At 32.9% G+C, this 21,667-nt stretch overlaps 1 protein-coding gene across 1 annotated transcript; it reads left to right on the top strand.

The window, feature by feature from the left end:
• The first annotated feature begins 16,381 nt into the window (after positions 1 to 16,381).
• LOC120073756 (cytochrome P450 81Q32-like) lies at positions 16,382 to 19,860 on the top strand. Its single transcript, XM_039026583.1, has 2 exons — positions 16,382 to 17,304; positions 18,962 to 19,860. Exons 1-2 carry the CDS (start codon positions 16,432 to 16,434, stop codon positions 19,577 to 19,579), a joined length of 1,491 nt encoding a protein of 496 aa, XP_038882511.1. The 5' UTR covers positions 16,382 to 16,431; the 3' UTR covers positions 19,580 to 19,860.
• The last annotated feature ends 1,807 nt before the right edge of the window (positions 19,861 to 21,667 follow it).

Raw genomic sequence — 21,667 nt, 5'->3', positions numbered from 1 at the left:
AGATCTCAGGTTATGCTAGCTAAGTGCTTCTCAACCCATTCGACAGTTTAGTTACTCATGCATAATGTAAAGAGAGTGAACATATATAGAGATGCAAATTCCATTTTATAAATAAGATCAGAATATAGAATGACAATGGAAAATAGGGACAGAGAGCCTGGTAGCAATGTCTTGCTTCCCAAGGCTTTTACACTGAGATTTTCTCTACTCTGCCCAAAAGAATGTTCTTGCTTCTGCAAGAGTCGAACCTCTCTCTATTCTTAACGCTTCCCATCACTTTTTCGAGCTAACCAGGACGATCTTTCGCCGTCTTCTCTCTTCACTCACCTCTGCCTTCTAAGTATATAAAATTACAGACTACGGCTTTCTATGTATATCATGAAGAAGAACTTTAGATTATGAATAGTCGAACTCCTTTAACGAAGGTGGCCTTCGGTATTTATAGAGCTTCAAGGTGAAGAGATTTTTCTCTCAAATGATTGCACTGATGGGATGTCATTAATTCTCTGTCTGATGCGCCGATTAATTGTCACCAAAAAGTTGAGTGTACTTGCTACAGTGTGTCGTTAAGGCTTGTCAACTTAATTCGGATTCGACCGTCATCAACTTTCTGTCCCATCGTGATTTATTAAGCTTTCACCTTGATGCTTCGTCTCTATATGGCCACCTTCTTGAGTAGATCTTCGTGAACGCATATGATCACATAGCCTTGCGGTCGCAATCTCTTAATGCGCTCAGATGCTGAATTCCTTGGATCGCAATTCTACCTTGCGCCAACGCATTTTCCTACACAAAATATGTAAATTAGCTACTTTAATGTGATGGACGCATGCGATCACAATGTTCTCAACTTAATGCTTTTGGACACGATTTTACATATTTTTACCATCGCAATCCTACATTATTTATGTCTTTGCGTTGTAATAACGTGCATTTCTGCTCGTTATCAGTGTTGCACAAGTGTTGTGAGAAAATTCTCTTTACTTAGTGTGAGGTTGTAGCAACACTTGTCTATAAGCAGAATCAGTAGCGACTAACTGCCCGAGAGGGTAAGTAGTGAACACATTAAGCAAAGTAAGCAGTGTTCCTAGAGATAGGAATAATCTTATGTCAACCATGTTTTATGTGATTACCTTGTCTTATGAGCGTATCATTCATCATTTGGGCATACTTGAGAGAGTAGTCTAAAAACCAAATTTAGGTTTGAGAGAGTCATATTGGATCGCATAACCAAGAATAGAGGCTTAGAAATAAGTTTTGTTTGCTATTACACAGCGTATGCACCCTATAGATAGGATATGAAAGCATGTGGTCGAATCGCATGCGTCCAAAAGTAGGATACGGTGGTATGCGATCATCTTGTTTATGTGTGGGAGCAAGTGAGCAAGAATAGAAACTTAACATAAGTCCTCTCGACACTATCACATATGCATCGCATGCGTCTTCGTCAAGTGTGCATAGCATAATCGCATAGCTTGCGCTGGTTGGGGTTAACCTTAAGATCAAGTTTATTAATACGGTGAAGATATCCCCGTCATTTTATCTATTTTCCCATGCATCTTGTTATGCGTTAACAGTTGTCGTGTCTCTAACTCTCATGGTCATACTTCCATTACTTAATCTGTTAGTTAGGAGTAGGAGTAGCGTATAACCCTTAACTTCAATATTCTTTTATTCTTCACCGCAACACATTACTTCATAACATTTAGCTACAAGTCCCAGAGTTCGACCTTGGATCACCCAAAAAACTTGCGATCTCGTTATACTTGGCGAGAGAGCAAGAAAACTTGTAACAGGAACGCATGGTCATCGAACGCATATCACATATCCCTTAGTTCAACGCATGACCAGCAACGCATGGAGAACGAACAATGAACTCATATTTATTTACTCCATTTTCCACCCATCAGTTTTCAAGAGAAAAAATCTTTTAGCTTATTTAGGAGGGAGGGGTTCACAATGTGGGGAGGGGTTCCGAGACTTTTTAGGAACTTTCTTTTAGCTTATTTATAGCTTTCGAGAGATGAACTATATATTTTTAGGACTATTGAATTACTTATTTAGTCTCAAAAGTTGTATAGGTAGTGTTGGGGTATTTTTGTTGTTTGCAGGCCCAAAAGGATTTTAGCACTAAGGCTCAGCTCTTCCGGATAAGATCAAATGAAGTTGATGAAGGATATGGTTGATGTTGAGCCACGAATACTAAGGGATCCAGCAACACGTGTATGGCGAGATCTTCCTTCAGCTGAGCAAATCGGTGAGTGTGGGAAGAAAAATCATTTCAGGTAAAAATACTCTATCACACTTCTCGAAACTCTCTGTGCTTCTCTCTTTCTCAGATTATGTTGCCAAGCAATTCTTTGATGTTTTGTGTTGATTTTGCAGAGAAAATATGAGGATTTTGCAAGGAGATAAGGAGAAAAATAAGAAGAAGACTCAGTTACCTCAGTTATGTGGTTCGACCAAGATGCCTACGTCCATGGGAAGATCTCTTACTTTTCTTTTTCTTTAAAGATTGTTTTATAGTAGTTTAGTGTTTACAAGAGAAATGTGAAGAATGCATGTAATAGAACTGATTAGTAGGTATTTGTATTACATACCTTTTTCAGTTACAAGATGTAAAAGTTTGTTAAGTAAAACTAAACTAGTTGAAGTATGTATTTGAGTCAATGTTTTACAAATTCTCCACCTTGACTCTAATACATGCAATCTTCGGATCTTTTGGATTTTGAACACTCTATTTACCCTGTGTGTGGTACGTCAAAGCCAACTAGCTCAAGACATTTGATTAGCTTGAGCTTTGGTACTGGTTTCATCAACATATCAGCTGCATTCTCTGAGGTATGGACTTTTAAGATTTCTATTTCCCCTGTCTCCACTTTATCTCTGATGAAATGATACTTTATGTCAATATATTTTGTTCTTATGTGGTATTGTGGATTTCTGGATAAGTGTATAGCACTTTTGTTATCACAGTAGAGTTTTACTACTGTTTGATTTAATCCGAAGTCATTCAACGATCCTTTAAGCCACAATGCCTCTTTAATTGCTTCTGTTAATACCATGTATTCAGCCTCTGTTGTAGATAAGACCACTATAGGTTGTATTGTAGCTTTCTAGTTGATTAGATTAGGACCATAGAGGAATAGATAGCCTGTTAGAGACCTCATTTTGTCCAAATCACTAGCATAATCAGTATCCACATATCTATATAACTCTAGGTTTGGTTCAACTGATTGTTGATAGATTAGTCTTGAGTTTTTTGACCAAATTAAGTACCTTAGGATCTATTTAGTGGCTTCCCAGTATCTCTTACCTGGGTTAGACATATATCTACTAACAAAACTAGCTCTATGTGAGAGATCAGGTTTGGTAGAAATCAATAAATACATTAGGCTTCCAACTGTCTGGCTATAGAGTACAGTAGACATCTGTTTTAGATGTTCTAAGTCAGAATCTTTAGGAGAGTTAGATGAGGATAATTTGAAATGCTGAGCAATTGGTAGGCTTATAAGTTTAGCATCACTTAGATTGAATCTCTTTAGGATCTTCTCACAATAGTTGAGCTGATTGATGCTTAGAACAGACTCTTCTTTGTTCCTTAGGATCTCAATCCCTAGAACTTTACTTGCCTCCCCCAAATATTTCATGTCAAACTCTCTCTTTAGAAGTTTTTTGACATGAGTTAAGTCTTCCTTGGATCTACGTGTCAATAACATGTCATCCACATATATGAGTAAGTAAACTTTATCCTTTTAGGAACTTGTATTTACATAAACACATATGTCATAGGAACTTCTTTTAAATCCAATGCTAGAAATATAGTCATTGAACCTTCTATACCAGCACCTAGGTGATTGTTTCAACCTATAGATTGACTTGTTGAGCAGGAAATAGAGATTCTCTTTCCCCTTAACTTTAAATCCCTTAGGTTGTATCATGTAGATTGTCTCTTCTAGATGTCCATGAAGGAAGGCGGTCTTCACATCTAGTTGATACAATTCTAAATTATTTTGAGCAACCAAGGATAAGATAAGTCTTATAAAAGTTTGTTTAACAACTGAAGAGAATATCATTGAATAATTTATTCCTTCTCTTTGTGTAAACCCCTTTGCAACCAACCTTGCCTTATACCTAGGTTTCTGATCGCAGGATGCACCTTCTTTGAGTTTAAAAACCCATTTGGAAGCTACTGGTTTATAACCTTTAGGCAGGGGGGGCTAGAGAACAAGTATCATTCATATTTAGTGAGTGCATTTCCTCATTCATGGCTTATATCCAACTTCTTGCATTAGGACAACTTGTAGCTTATTTAAAAGTTGTTAGTTCTTGGTCAGTAGGACCCACTACAACATTTAGGACTAGATTCATATAGTTCATTTCAGTATATTTAGTTGGAGAAGTAATGATTCTTCTTTGTCTATCCCTAGCTAAGGCATACGGACTCAGATCTTGATTTATGTACTAGATCTGACATATGCTATGCAGTGGGAATAGTTATAGATATCAATCTAATCCAAGATTATATCACTGGACCACTGTTAACAATATCTTCAAGTATCTATGGAGAACGAAGGACTACATGCTTGTGTATGGTTCTAAGGATTTGATCCTTACGGGATATACGGACTCTGATTTCAGACTGATAAGGATTCTAGGAAATCCACATCAGGATCAGTGTTCACTCTTAACAGAGGGCAGTAGTATGGCAAAGCACCAAGCAATGGTACATCGCTGACTCCACCATAGAGGCTGAGTATGTAGCGGCTTGTGAAGCTACTAAGGAAGTCGTTTGGCTCAAGAAATTCTTGACTGATCTTGAAGTTGTTCCAAACATGTCAAAGCCCATCATACTTTATTGTGATAATAGTGGTATTGTGGCTAATTCCCAAGAGCATAGGAGTCATAAGCGTGGCAAACATATAGAGCGGAAGTATCATCTCATCCGAGAGATTGTGCATCGAGGGAACGTGATTGTCACGTAGATAGCTTTGGAGCACAACGTTGTTGATCCATTTACAAAGGTTCTCCTGGCAATGGTGTTTGAGAGTCACCTACAAAGTATGGATCTATGGGACAGGCCACGTATGAGTTAAAACCAAATTAATTGCATCTCGATGCTGGCTTTATCTTTTTCGAGATTCATTCGTCCACATCTGTGCACAAATCTCGAAAAGGGGTATTTGTTGAGAAGAAATTTTGGATTAATCACGAACCCCCACGTCATTTACTAAATTAATGATGAAATTTCAAAATCATCAAATTTGGGACCAATTAAGAGTTGGCATGGGTTCCAAATTGAAGTCGGAGAAAAATTCTGATCACGTCACGTGCTAGCATCACAAGCACGAGTTTAAGTAAAATTAATTTTTCCTAATTTGATGTTATAACTTGGGCTTTCGTCTGGTTTCACCCAAAAAATGGGCTTAATTTGGGCCTAAATGCCAAGATAGGCCCAAATCCAACTGTTTGGGCTCAAAGCCCAAGCCCAGGCCTATCAGGGAGCCCTATAAATAGAGGAGCTCTTCTCATTTCAAGGGGTCAGCAATTCTACATTCCAGAGAACCCATCGAAAATTCACCAACAAGCCATAGAGAATTCACCAATAAGCCAAAGACTTCTGAGACTTCTGAAGCTCCTTGAAGACACAAAGACTCCTCCAAGATTTTTATTACAAGAACGTTTGATGTTTTTCTTCTTCAAGTCAAGCACATTTATTCAAACAAGAGAGAATCAGAGAATCAAGTGTTAGAGATCAAACCACATTGCATCAAATCAATATCAATATCAACATCAGCTCAAGTTCAAATCTACGAATTAAGTTTCTCCGAAAATCTCGTGCAAACAGATAGATTTTTATTTTTTGGTCAACTAAGAAGTTATGGACCAATCAATTAAAAGATTTACTATATAAAATTTAAAGACCATTTAATAGTTATAAAGTTTTATTTAGCACAAACTTAGTTCAGTTGGCATATACTTTCAAAGTTGGAGATTGCCTATTATTGTTATTTTACTTTAAAAAATTGAAAATATTCAAAATGGTATATTGATATTAAAATCAAGAAATTAAAAAAAAAAAAAAAATCTAAAAGGAAAAAAATGGAATGCAAGGGTGATTGGGATCAGTACCGGCAGGCACGCCGCCGACAGAGTTGCATGTCGAGTCTGGCGATGAAGCGACTTCCGAGCGGCAATAAATGATGGTACCGTGATGTGACGTCGTTGCTTCCGTCACCTAATTCCAACTTTCCGTTACGTATTCCATGACGCTCATGACACTCCTACTTTCAAGTTTTAACATCACTTCATCCATTGTGATCATAAAGAAAAAGAAACCAAAAGTCAGAACATCAATTTCACTGCAACTTTTCTTTCTTTGAAAAAGAAATATTTGTTTTTGTCCCTAAATTTGGATGAAAGTAATAATTTAATTCTTAAACTTTGGTTTATGACGATTTAGTTTCTATATTTTTAATTATGTATCAATTTAATTTTCGTATTTAAATATATAATAATTTAGTTCTTATACTTTTGATACAGTCATAATTTAGTCTTTAACCTACAAAAATTTATCAAAATTAGATATCAATTTTTAGTATTTTATGATGTAAACTTTGTATTTTGTAAAAATTTTAAGTCTCTAATTAGTTTAACGGTTTATTTATACATTAAATCTCATTAAACCTTAACATTAATTTCTGTAACAGTGACTAAATCGTTACAAATTTTAAAGTTTAAGGACTAGAATGTTATATAATAAAGTTCAGGGATTAAATTATTACAAAATTAAAAGTACAGGACTAAACTGTTACAAACCAAAGTTCAAAGACTAAATACTTATATGAAAGTTTAAGGACTAAAAAGATAAACATACTCATATTAACTTATACTCTTAAATGAGTGTTCTGAGGCTCTGAGTTGAGTTATGAAAAGTTTGAAGTTAATAGTTGGAGTTAGGAAGTGTATGTCTAGGATGGAAAGTTATAAGATGAAGTTCCTCAATAAATTTGCAAAATAGAGAAAAATAGAAAGACGATGTTTACCGATAAATGTACAAACTTCAATAGTATTTACTACTGAAATAATTATTTAATACCAATTTATGAAGTTGTGGGCCAAACACCCCCTAAATTTCAAACATTGTATCAATAAAAATTAAAAAATACTCACTAATCATTGTATCAATTTAATTTGAGCTATGAACATTCATATGTGAATCAAGTTCGACCTACTATTAGAAGTTTGTTTTAAAACTGATAATTTATAATTTTCACATGTGTATAAGACTTCTTAAATGTATGTTTAATACAAAAATTATAGATAAATGCGAGAATTAAATAGAAAGTAGGGAATTCTAATTAAATTTGAACGATTTTTCAATTGCTTGTTTTACTCTATTAATCTCTACTTATTTAGAAAGAATTAGTGAATTTTTTTTTAGAATGATAAATTTATTTAGTGACTTAGCTTTGAGATTATTTTAATTAGAATCAATGAAAAAAAGGTTAAAAATCAGAAATGGTGGAGAAACTCTTATTAGAAAGATAAAAATGTCTCACAATATTTATAAGATACATGGATTATTTTTCTCATTGTCAATTGATTTTGAGATGGTTTCTTAAAATAAAATTGATTTTGAGACCAACTCTATACTTATTTGATATGGTATCAGACTTTATGGAATCTAGACAAATATTCAATAAAAAATTAAAGCCTAATAAAAAAAAATGATAAACTCAAAGAAACATCCTTATATTAGTTACTCCTCTCATGACTATATGAACCTATGATTTTGAATATGTGAGCATATTTGTGCATAAACTTTTCTATAGAGATGTACATTTTTCTCATGGGAGTGGGACTCATGGGAACTCGTCCTACTCAAGGCCGGGAATCCTCAATTAGACGAAAAATGGGAAAGAGAACGGAAATATTTTTCTTCTCAATGACCAAATAGGGACGGAGATGGGAAATACATTTCCCGTGGTCCCATCCCATCTCTATATATATATAAATTACTGTGAATTTTGATTGTGATTTATAACTACAATAATGTGAGTTTACACCTCACAACATATATATATGGAAAACTTTAGTTTTTATTGATTAGTCTTTTCCTAGTTTTCATCATAATTCTTTCATACTTCAATGCATTTTTAGGATAGTGATGTTAAAACTTGCTTACTTTGGAGACATGTATATTGTGATGTTTAAGTTAAAAGCTAATGATTAACATTTAAATTTTAACTTTTAAAGATTATGAGATGAACTATTTTAAATATATCCTTACATGTAAAATATTGTTGTTTTTTAAGAAAATTTTATAATGCTTTATTTAAATAGAAATATTTTGAAAATGACGATTTAATATAGAAACTTCTAAACATTTTATATCATTGAGAATTAAAAAAAAAACTTATTAAAAGATACTAACGAAAAAAATTTGCCCACAAAAAATCTCCGTTCCAATTTCCACAAAAAAAAAAAAAAAAAAAAAAAAAAAATTGCGAGAATAGAGATTGAAACAGGTGGACGGGAATAGAGACGGGAAAGCATTTTCCGTCCCCGTGCGGTGGATATATATACTTTTCTAGTTTTCTTTATAGATTTTAGTAAAGTATTATTAATCGTAATCTATTATTAACTTGTGAATTAAATTAACTATATTGATTGCCTAAAAAAGAGAGAAAATATATATATTAAGACGGTTAAAACAAAAATAGGGACCCATATGTGTCTGTACTTTCAAGTTTTGGTAACTTAACACGTGTAATTGTGCATTCATTTGGGACGGATCGGCATCAAAATGATAGAAACGTTTATCTAAACATATTGAATTGTAAGAAATTATACGTTTCATTATAATTCTAATAATGTCAAAAATATCTCTCAGTTTTCAAAAACAACTACTTAGTTGCAATTACGTTACACCAATTTTTACCTATCTCATTCAATTATCCAATCATAATTTATGATAAATTCTTTTTGTTTTTATTAAATTTTTTTATAAATTTTTAATATTTATAATCAAAGTGGAAAACACAAAGATGAATGTATTATGATATGCATCTAAGTATTTTTCAATTTTTAATTATACGTTTAATAGATCAGTGACATATTCAACATTTTTAATATAAGAATCTATAGATATTAGATTTGAATAATTATATGTCTAATAATTTTTTTTAGTTTTACAAGTGATGGTAGAGATGTTCATACCTACAATCTTTTGATTAACAACATATGTTTTAATTAGTTGAGCTAAGCTCAAGTATACATGTCTCATAGAATATTAGATTTTCAATTTTTGTCAAATATATGTTCACAAAATAAGAAAATAGCAAATACACGAAATTGAAATTTTTGGGACTTATTAAAGACAAATTCCAAAGTTAAAATACCTTACTAAATAAATTCTTAAAGTTGATGACCGTTAGACCATAGAAAAAAAGAGACCATAAATCTATGAGACACTGTTCTAACATCAATATCTATTAAACATAATACTTTTTTTTTTTTAATATAATTGAGGTTAGAAAAATTCAAACCACATACTTCGATTTGACATTTAATATGATGTCTTGAACTTTGTAATCCAACCAATAAAAAAATATTGATGTACTGATCTATCACGATTTTCACGTAAATTATTAAAATATTTAAAAATAATCACATTTGTAGTAGAATAAATGTGAGACACGAGAATATTTAAATTATAGAATGTTAGTACCAATTGTGAACATATAATTTTCGGGAGAAAATCAAGCACGTCCTGCAAAATAGAGAAACTTGCGTTAGTGTGGTGCTTGACCACCAACACTCTGGCATTGAAGTCAGTAACTGTTTAGAGAGAGCTAGAGAGTATAGATGTCGGAATGTATTTTAGCTACCTCAAATGTCACAAGCCCTCTCGATTATATAGCAATGTGTTTCGTAATGGTTATTTGGCTAATTAACTCCTCGTGTCATTAATTAAGTCGCTACTAATAGTTGCGGGTCATTGAATTTATTGCACCAGTGACCCAAGTATGCACAAAAGTATAATACCTCAGTATAATCTTTAATTTCATAGGGTTAGCCTCCTCAAACTCTAGGGTTATTCCTAAGGGTTGACTTCTATACATAGATAGGCAATGGCAGACTCTATAGGACCTATCATACTTAACTACATAAAAACTTGATGATCGATTTTATGAGTTTGTCTCCATACTCAGTAAAATAAATATTTCCTTTTTCACCCACAATAACACTGTATTTTGTTCGGTACATCGTACATGTCCATAATTGTCAATGAATGAAAATTAATAAATAAGAAGGAAATAAGAGAGACCAAAAATGGATGAGCTTCTTCAAGTGGTTTGTAAACATCGAAAAGGATGGATATGTCATATGTAGGAGGTGGGGCAGTAAATGACTTTCGAGATAATTTTATATGAAACATCCATAGAATTTTTGGATAGGATTATCTTTGATTGGTAGCCTCAAATTCAATTGGCTAAACGAGCGGCATCGATAGAGGATGCTCCTTTTGTTTTTCTTTTTTTCTTTTTTTAAGTTAAAGAGAATTATAAAGGTAGAGAATGAACTGTGACATTTGAGAGTGGTAATTGGTTATGGTGAAACCAATTATTAGTTGTAATTTCAATAATTCTAATAATATCACAACCATTGATCCTTATTATAAAACTATAGAACAAATTGTAACATTATCTCAACTATTGGTCCTTATTATAAAATTTCTTAACTTCATCTCGATGGAAGAAATGTCACATAACATTCTAAATAGAGCATTCCTTTTTTTTTTTTTTTTTTTTTTTTCAAGAAAAGAGAAATTGGTATACCAAACGGCATTCTATATATACACAGTGAGAGGGAGATTTCAATTTCGCAACATAAAAAATAATTGGAATTTTCAATAGACAGAAATATTTATCCATTTCCTCAATTAGGAGATAGGCTCAAATGCAGGAAACAAGAAAAAACTAAAGTTACTACTTCCTTTTCAATATTTTCAAAAGATATATCATTCAACATTGAAATTATCATAATAAACAATTTGTTTAATCTTACAATATTTAAGTATAAAAAAAATCATAGAATTTTATACTTAAACACTGTATTTATTTATTATTATTATTTTGCAAATATATTAAATTGCAGTAAAATGAAGCGGACCTCACAATTCATGGTCCAGACATAAACACAACCAAAGAAATTAAGAGAATCACAATAAAAAAAAAATCTAATACATAGAACAAGCACACAACTAAAGGACAAAGATACCAAGGAGAAAAACTTACGTGAGTCCTTTAGTCCCTTCAATGGAAGTCCAAGTGCATTGATCTTGTGTTCAAACTTTGTATTATTATTTTCCCTTCAATTAGTACTGATTTCTATTTGTTCAGTATTTTTTCATATTTCAGACCTAGAAGTGAAGAGAGTGTTGGTAATATAATATTAAATCCAAATATGATAGATAATAGCACACAAAGCTACTCTTAAGATCTTATGTCATCGCAGTGAGCAATCATGTGGGAACACGCTCCTCACAAGAGCATGTTCCATGAGCAATATAATATAATATAATGTTCGATTTTGAACCGTAAGTCTAACAATGAAATAATGTCTTTATTATTTACTTTAAAAAAAAAAAAGAATGCCTTTATTATATCCATGAGGCTGATTATTCAAAGTTATTCAATAAAATTACCACAATATAACTACCACAAAATTAGGAATGTAGATTAAAAATCTATATAAATCCTAATAATCACAATATGTTTTCGCGTACATTCAAACTAAAAGATTTTCGACCATATTAGAGTAGTTTGGTCAAATAATTCAGGAAAAATTAACAATATTGTTGTTAACATATGAATGAAGAAAATTTATAGACATTAGTACTTTTTTTTAATAACTCGAGGTTTCAAAATTCAACCAAGGTAGGTCGAATTTTGAACCCCCGACCTTACCCTTTCGCTAATTTTGAACCCTCGACCTTGCCCTTTCGCTTTTTGAAACATTATTATTTTGAGTTTGTTCAATTATCATTCCGGAGACCTTCCTCGATCAAAAGATTGTATTTCTAAAGTTTCATAAGGTCCCTAACGAGCTAATGAATCTCCTTCTTTTTGCCACTAAATTTTCCAATCAAATTCATCATAACACTCATAATTATTTGATGTGTTAAAAATAATTTTGTATTGGGAGAGAGTAAGAAAGAGGTCAGTAAGAGAGAGAGCGAGAGTTTGAGAGAGCGAGATTTTGAGAGCAAGAGCGAGAGCGAGATAGTGAGATTTTGATAGAGAGCGAGAGAGTACACTTCAATTTTTGGGTCATCCGTACAAATTTCCCTTTTTTTTCTTTTTTAATTATTATACATTCCATCTTTTTCTTTCTTTTCTTCTTTTTTTTTTTAAATTTTTTTTTCATTTTATAAAAACAATTTCTAAAAATATTTTATTATTTTATTTAAACTCTAAAAAGAATAAATTAAAAAAAAATCTCATAAAAATAAAAAAATATAAATTAAATATCTCATTTATATAAAAATAATTACAAAAATCAATGTGTCCCACAAGGCGGACGTCGTCGATTCCACACTGTTAAGTAAATTCTTTTGAGACTAAATTCCACAACTTAATTAAAAGAATATTTTAATAAAGGAAATTGAATATACAATAAAAAAAAAAAAATGAGGATCTCGCTCATGAGCAGGATCTCGTATTCTGGGATTGGTCTACTTAACTATATATAACCACCTGGGCAACAATTTGTAAGACTCATCCCAATCACCGAACACTTTAGCGACTTTGACTTAGTTCTGAATAAAAACATGTATGCTATTCATAATACTTAGTGATCTCGAACAAGCCATGCGTTTTTTTCTTTATTGCATGAAGTCTCCACTTGCAACCTTCCTCCCACTTCTTACACCAAATTGTCCAAATCATCGGTGTAGATTCAACAATCTTATATGGTGCGTGACACTTTATTGCAAAACATTTGACTGCGTGTTGTAGCATTTCCTTGTCTTGACAAATCATCCCTTTATACAATTGAGTATTATCAACGTCCACAGGAGCTACAATTGGGTCATGTTCCTTAATGCTATCCAGTACATTCATATCCAAATCATTGAATGTATCTGAAAGCATTTCATGTTCACGACCATCGAAATCCAACTCTTTAAATTCATCATCCGTTTCTGTTCTGAAGTCTATGTACTGGTTGTTAGCCGCCATATCTTCATTATCACATGGCAATGAAACTAACTCCGGATCAGGATCGATACATTGAGTTTAATCTTCAAACTGGTTAAATGATATATCAGGATCCACCCCTATCCTATTTACATTTACATACAAATGCACTAGATTTGGCACTGACATTGTCATTGAGAACATCAAGTTCATATCTTATGCATTCGAAATAGGGAATGACATAAATCTTATTGATCCTGATGGTTCTAGATTAGGATGTCTATATATTATTTCTATCTAATTTGCTCCTATATCTACACCAAGTAATATCCCAACCATTTCAATGAATTGTTCAAATACAATTTCATTGTTCATATTTATGGTAAAACTCCCACTTGGTGGTTGGACATACTCAACTCCATCAATACCATCAATCATAATACCATTTGTAAACAACAAAAATCTCAAGCATTTGTCTGCCATTTTCTTAAAAAAGAAAAAAGAAAAAAAAAAGACAAACATCAATTTTTTGTATTATACTTTTTATAAGAAGTATATTAAAAAATATTAAATTTTTTAGTTTATAAACATAAACTTTTTAAGTTTTATGAACATCAACTTTTTAAATATAATAAATTAAACTTTTTATAACTATTTTTAGAAAAGACAACAAATGTAACTTTTCCAAAATTTAAACAAAAATAAAATTAAATTAAATACATTTTTTCAAAACTATTTAAAAACTATAATTTCAAAGTTAAACTAGAAAATACTCAACTTATCCCAAATAAACATAACAAAAATAATTCAATATGATCAAACTAAATCATATACTTATAGTAACTTTGAAACTAACACTAAACTTGTTAACTATTCACAAAAATTTACAAACGACTAATATATCAAGCTTCTAAACATAACAATAAAATTAAACATTTTAACACTATAAACATTCAAAGTTTAATACTAAATAAATAAATATCATAAAGAATAAATAAAACTTTTCAATATCATAAGTTCCAACTTCACAGATTCGACGATAGTATCTTATTTTTTCCTTTTCAAAGTGACAACGTCTCACCCTTTTTTTCCTGTTATTTGTTTATCTGACAACAACTACAAAAAAATTAAAAAAAAAAATTAGAATCTATTAAAAAAAAACTAATAATATAAGAACAAAAAATAAATATTACAATATTTTTAAAAACTAAAAATTAGTAGAGTAACCGAAAACCAGTATAGTTGTGTGAGAATAATTTATATTAAATTGAGAATACAAGAAGAGAAGATAGATATGAAATGGGAGGAGAGGAAGATCGATTCGAAGGCAGTGAGGGGCAGTGAGCTTATGAAAGGAGTGAACAAATCAAGGAGAGAAAGTGAGCAAAATCAAGGCAGTGAGCTAAACAATTATCGAGGCCAGTGATGTGAGGGCAAAAATGAAAGAGGCATGGTGGTTTAAAAGGATGTAGAATCGAGTGTTCCCACAGGTTTTGGGGTGGTTAAAGAGGCTTAGGCTATGGCAGAGGGGCATGAATGCGTCAATGAATGTAGGGAATCGGAGCAGGGGAATCGGATCAGTCGGTCAATGCATGTAGGGAATCGCGTAGGGGAATCGGAGCAGGGATAGCATGGTGATAGAACCTTACACCTTTTTTTAATTTACTTGATAATAAAATCAAGGTTGACCATATTTTTCCAGACTTATTCAATTATAGTGAATTTTAATATATGCACTTTCATTAAACTTACTCAATTATAATTATTAGTTGTAACAAAATTCTGTTATTGTTGTTATTTTTTCATTAATGATTATTAGCTTTTTTTCTCATTGGTCATGTATATGATATATATATATATATTTCTTTAACAAACTATCTTCCTAGCTATGCTCACAAGATTCAGCCCACATTTCTAGTGAAATTCCCTTCTAGAGCGAGATCCCATCACAAAATTAGCGAGATTTCCTTATAGAGAGAGATATTCAAACATTTCTTTAACAAACTGTCTTCCTAGGGATGCTCACGAGATTTCAGCCCACATTTCTAGTGAGATTCCTTTATAGAGCGAGATCCCTATCACAAAACTAGCGAGATTTCTTTCTAGAGCGAGATCCTCAAGCATTTCTTTAACAAACTGTCTTCCTAGCGATGCTCACGAGATTCAGCCCACATTTCTAGCGAGATTTCCTTCTAGAGCGAGATCCCCATCACAAAATTAGCGAGATTTTCTTCTAGAGCGAGATCCTCAAGCATTTCTTTAACAAACTGTCTTCCTAGCGATGCTCACGAGATTCAGCCCATGTTTCTAGTGAGAATCCTTTCTAGAGCGAGATCCCCATCCCAAAATTAGCGAGATTTTCTTCTAGAGCGAGATCTTCAAGCATTTCTTTAACAAACTGTCTGCTCAAGAGATTTAGCTCACATTTCTAGCGAGATTCCCTTCTAGAGCGAGATCCCCATCACAAAATTAGCGAGATTTCATTATATAGTGAGATCCTCAAGCATTTCTTTAACAAACTGTCTTCCTAGCGATACTCACGAGATTCACCCCGCATTTCTAGCCAGAATCTCTTCTAGAGTGAGATCGCGAGATTAGATCCTCAAGTATTTCTTTAACGCGATGCTCACGAGATTCAGCCCACATTTCTAGCGAGATTTCCTTCTAGAGCGAGATCTTCATCACAAAATTAGTGTCTTCCTTGTCGAGGGTTGAAGTTTCGACTTATGTATGTCAAAACTTCAACCTAATATACAAAATTAGCGAGATTCCCTTCTAGAGCGAGATCCTCATCACAAAATTAGTGAGATTTTGTCGAAACTTCAACCCTCGACAACCTTAATATACATATTGTTTCCAAGTTTTCTTTGTTTGTCGAATTCTCAATGTTCGACCTCTACATTAATTGAATCCTCAACCCTCGACTTCTAGTCTCGAACTCACAAAACAACAGTATTTCTCTAATAAATTTCAAAACAACAATATATCTCCAATAAATTTTGAAAACAACAATATTAATATTAAATGTCCAATAATTCATTTAACCCATGATAATGGTTTTTCTTGAACTAGTGAAGATTAAAAATTGAATTTAATATAAAAAGTTGAATGATTACAGCACACTGCAAATGTCAGTGTCGTGGCTTCAATCTAATAAATAGCTCACCGTGGCCACGTCTTCGTCCTCGCACTCAACTCGGAATAGAAAATACACTACACAAAAAGCATGGAAAATTACTCTCTGCTTTTCCTTTCTCTCTCTCTAATCTTTCTCCTTTTCGCTTTCAATCTCCGCCGTCGCAGAAACTTACCGCCCAGTCCGCCGTCTCTTCCCATCATCGGTCACCTCCATTACCTCAAAATCCCCGTCCACCGAACTTTCCAGAACCTCTCTGCAAAATACGGACCAGTAATCTCTCTCTGGTTCGGATCTCGCCTCGTCGTGGTCGTCTCGTCGTTAACGGTGGTGGAGGAGTGCTTCACTAAGAACGACATCGTTCTGGCCAACCGTCCTCGGTTGCTAGTCGGCAAATACATCGGCTACAACCACACTACGATGGTAGCGTCACCGTACGGCGACCACTGGCGGAACCTCCGCCGAATCGGAGCGATCGAGATCTTTTCGGCTTCTCGCCTCAACAAATTCGCCGGAATCAGGAGCGACGAAGTGAAACGGTTACTGAGGAAGCTATCGAGGAATTCGATGCATGGATTCTCGAAGGTACATATGCAATCGGCGATTTCGGAACTGACGTTCAACATATCGATGAGAATGGCGGCCGGAAAGAGGTATTTCGGTGAGGAAGTGACGGATGAGGTGGAAGCGAAGCAGTTCAGAGAGCTGATTAAACAGGTCGTGGCGTTGGGAGGAGTATCGAATCCAGGCGATTTCATTCCGATGATGAATTGGATTCCGAACGGGTTTAAGAGAAAGGTTTCGAGACTTGCGAAGAGGATGGACGCGTTTTTGCAGGAATTGATCGATGAACATCGGAGCAAGAAGGAAGAAGGAAGGAACACGATGATCGATCACTTGCTCTCGCTGCAAGAATCGGAGCCGGAGTACTATGGAGATCAAATTATCAAAGGAATCATTCTGGTAATCTCCATAATTAATTCTCACTCATTTTTCATGTTCCTTTTAACATTTTCACTCTATTCACGAATTTCGCGATTTTTTCCATCTGTTTCGGATAATTCCCAAAAGAGAGAAAAATTAAACCGCAATCAAGATTCAAGTGATGGCACTTGCGGGGCCACCAACGTCGCGCGTGTAACGATAACATTTGTCTTTAAAATATTTTAAATATTAAATTACAGATTTGGACTTATAATTTGAAGAAAATTAAAATTAAGTCCATTTATAATTTGGGTTTTTATCAAACCGTAAGAGATTTTTATCAAATTATAAAAAACTAAAGTTTTAAATTTCTTCAAATTATAAGAGTTAAATTTACAAATTAAATTATTTTAAAAATAAAATTAATATTCTTTCGTAACTTAGAAATAATTTATTTATTTATTTGGATAGAGGAATACTTATACCGACCGCCAACTGTTTCCTTCTGTCCATTTCTGGGTCCAATCACGTTGTGTATATTGAGATTTCCAATTTTATGAACAATATAGATAGACTTAGTATTGGTAGATATTTTTATAGATAAATAATTTTCTAAAACTCATTTAAATTAATAATCTTTTTATTTTTAAACTAAATTATATATCTTATTAGTAGTACTTTTAGTTATATTGAATTTGATATATGTAGTGCATTTATAAAAGATATTAAAAATATCAATTAAATCAGACGATGAACTTCCAAATTTTGGATATATAAATGTATTGACATATGTTTAATAATTTAAATCCTCAGTGTCATGTGACAAACTTAGTTTCTTTTTATCAATTTAATAATAATAATAATAATAATATAAAATTATTATTATTATTATTATTATGAGAAATTATTTCAAATGGTAAAACTGCCGAAAATATTTATAAAATATAACAAAATTTTGGAACTATCAATAATAGACGTTGATAGAAACTGAAAGACTTTTATCAGTGTCTAACAATGTCACTGATAGACACTGATAGAAGTCTATCGGTGTCTATCATTGATAGTTTTAAAATTTTGATATGTTTTATAAATATTTTAATTCATTTTTTTATATTTAAAAACAATCCTCCTTCTTCTCCTTCTTATTATACATCTCACTCAGTTATATGTGTATATATATATTACTTGTGTGATTAGAGTTAGGATGCACAACTATACACAAGTATTGTTTTGAAGAAAAAGGGTTTCAATCCTCAAATTTACTCAAATAAAAATGATAATAAGGAGACAGCATAGTACGCTCCTTCTAAGAAGGCATGCAATTATACTTACAATCATTTGGTGAAAATTGTCACGGTGTTGAATGAGAAGTATTATGAACTTATAAATACAAAAATATTTAAGTACATCCTGCAACTGCAACTATTTTCTTTATGGATAGATTTTTTCTTTTCTTCTTTTTTGAAAATAAATTTTTGAGTTTTTTTCTATGTGACTAGAGTGAATTGCAAAAAAAAAAAAAAAAAAAAAAAAGGGTGCAACCCAACTTGTACTAGATATTGTTCTTATTGAGGAATATGTAGATTATTGGATCAAACTTGTTAGGATTTTTGTTTTTATCTTTTGATATATCTTTTATATGTACTAGTTAATAGTATAGATTAGTATCAAACTCAAAAGGCTCATAAATGTGTAGGTGTTACTATTAGCAGGAACCGACACATCAGCTGTGACAATTGAATGGGCTCTAGCTCACTTACTCAACAATCCAGAGGTACTCAAAAAGGCTAGACAAGAGTTAGACGCTCAAATTGGAGAAGAACGATTAGTGGAAGAATCAGATGTGCCCAAGTTACCATATCTTCAAGGAATCATCTCCGAGACTCTTCGATTGAACCCAGCTGCTCCAATGCTAGTGCCGCATCTCACCTCTGACGATTGCACAATCAGTGGCTACGAAATACCACGTGACACGATTGTATTGGTTAATGCATGGGCCATCCATAGAGATCCTAATCAATGGGAAGATCCCACATTATTCAAACCAGAAAGACACCAAAAGTTAGAATTATGTGATCACCAAGTCCCTAAGTTGGTACCATTTGGAGTTGGACGACGAGCTTGCCCTGGGTCGGGCATGGCGCAACGAGTGGTGGGGTTGGCTCTGGCGACGCTGATTCAGTGCTACGAGTGGGAGAGGATTGGCGAAGAGAAAGTGGACATGGCGGAGGGGCGAGGTGTTACTATGCCCAAGGCGGTGCCATTGGAAGCCATGTGCAAACCTCGTCGTATCATCCACAACCTTTTTAACTGAAAAAATGGTTGGATCTAAAGGTATTGTTTATATAGATATGTCATCATTAATGTAGTTTAATTATCGTAATATTTGTAACCTCTCATCTCATGTACAATGACATACAAGTTTTTACCCTTTAAATTAAAAAGAAAGAAAGCTTGACTTGCTTGTAGTATTATAGCTTAAGAAGGATTAAAAATTATTTGGAAGGGTGTGTGTATCGTTATTCTGTAACTTGTTTTGTTGTATCACAGCATTAGTAATTGACATTTCAAATAATATTTCTCGTTTATTATTTACCTATTTGTTCAATCTCTGTATATGTATTGTTATTTAATGAAAAAAATTTAGGCTACACTTATTTTTGTACAATGTAAGCAGTTCAATAAATAGGAAAGAAAATATGAGATTTTATGCCGTCTAGGTTATCCTAATCATTGCTCTAATTTTGGAGTTTTATTTCTGATTTGAACATCATTCTAGTTATATTATTTCAAAGATCCACGTTTGATCTTCACTTTTTGAAAAATTTGAATAAAAAAGAAAATTGGTATCACTATTAGATTTCGTGACAAATAACAACTTTGATCATAAGTGTACTATGGGCCCATGTGTAAATTATGTCCTTTGTTTCTTTTCTGTTTTAGGTACAATAACGGCAAAATAAGGAACAGCAATAACAGCTTCGTCCAACCCATGTTGAGATTATGTTTAGAATTTTTTTTTCTTTTCTTTTTTGAGAAAATACATTTCCAGTCTATAGGTTTTGAATTTAGTTTCTATTTATTCTCTAGATTTCCGAATGTTACATATTTAGTCTCTAAGTATTGAGTTTAGTTTCAATTTAGTCCATAAGTTTTAAAATGTTTTAATTTTATCTTTGATAAAAAAACGTTAGGTTGACTTGTCACTAATGTTAAACGGAATGCACAGACAACAATTGTAACAACAAAATACTAACAACAAGTAAGAAGATAAAGACACTCAGAAGTTGGTAACTCAGTTCGGTAAAATCCACCTACGTTTGGGGTAGTTTGCATGGGAAAGATAATCCACTAATATTAATATAAGAAGTTTACAACAATGTACTTATTTGTAATACACGACTACTACAGTGATTCATGCAGAGCTCAACTCACTGATCACCTATACTCTCCTTAGATTTGAGACTCCCTCTCAAATGCACTTTAGCTTCCTTAAGTTTGATAATATTAGTGTTGAACACTTCGACTTTCGATAGTGTGTGAAACTCCTCTCAACGTTGTTATCTTTCCTTCAAGCCAGCGAACGCCCTTCACTGATGAAACTTAGGATCTCCTTAAGATGGAGAACTCCTTCTCCTTAGCAATGACTTAGACTCCCTCTAAGACCATGATAATCCATTCTCGACAGTGATGGCTTAGGCTCCCCCTAAGACTGTGGTTATCTTCAACGTGATTCACTCACTGGATGAAATCCTTGCATAGCAGAATATAATGAGCAACGAGCAAAAATACAATGTTGCACAGTTCGGCCATAGAATAAAAAAAATCGTCTTGCTCAAATAACCAAAGTGGCAATCCTAAATTACAAAAGTCTTATCCTTATACTATCGACCCTTTAGGCTATATCTTGAACGTTGATCCCTATATGTCTCCACATACAGTTCAAGACTCATAGGCAACCTTGGATGTTAGTTTATTGGATTTAGGGTTATTAAGACAAAATGGAAAACAACACAATAACATTTATTGAATTAACATCTATAACTCTTCATTGATGACGGTTAATTAATAACACTTACTATCTACGAGTTTTAGGACATAAAACCCAACAAACTCTTACTTGAACTAAAACTCTAGTTAGTGGGTTATACATGATATCAAAATCCAAAAGGCGGGATTATGGTAAATAAATACAATAGACGTGGACATCCATATACCCATTACACATCTCCCACTTTCTTAGATTATACATTATATATGTCTTATAGACCTAGATTCTCTAAATGACCATCAAACACTTTAGACGAGACAGCCTTCGTAAATGGATCACTACAAGAAAAATCACCTTTCTTAATGTTTGTAATTTTAAATACTTGATATTTTTATTAAAAAAAGTCGAGAA

The sequence above is a fragment of the Benincasa hispida genome, chromosome 3 (assembly GCF_009727055.1).
Source record: "Benincasa hispida cultivar B227 chromosome 3, ASM972705v1, whole genome shotgun sequence".
In the NCBI taxonomy this organism is placed as follows: Eukaryota; Viridiplantae; Streptophyta; class Magnoliopsida; order Cucurbitales; family Cucurbitaceae; genus Benincasa; species Benincasa hispida.
The sequence above is the reverse complement of the archived record's forward strand: the minus strand, read 5'-3'. Positions and strand labels throughout refer to the sequence as shown.

Excerpts from the sequence above, each read along its gene's own strand:
- LOC120073756 (XM_039026583.1), top strand. The coding sequence starts at position 16,432 with ATGGAAAATTACTCTCTGCTTTTCCTTTCTCTCTCTCTAATCTTTCTC. Across the intron at positions 17,305-18,961 it reads TTATCAAAGGAATCATTCTG|GTGTTACTATTAGCAGGAAC; the intron begins GTAATCTCCATA and ends ATAAATGTGTAG.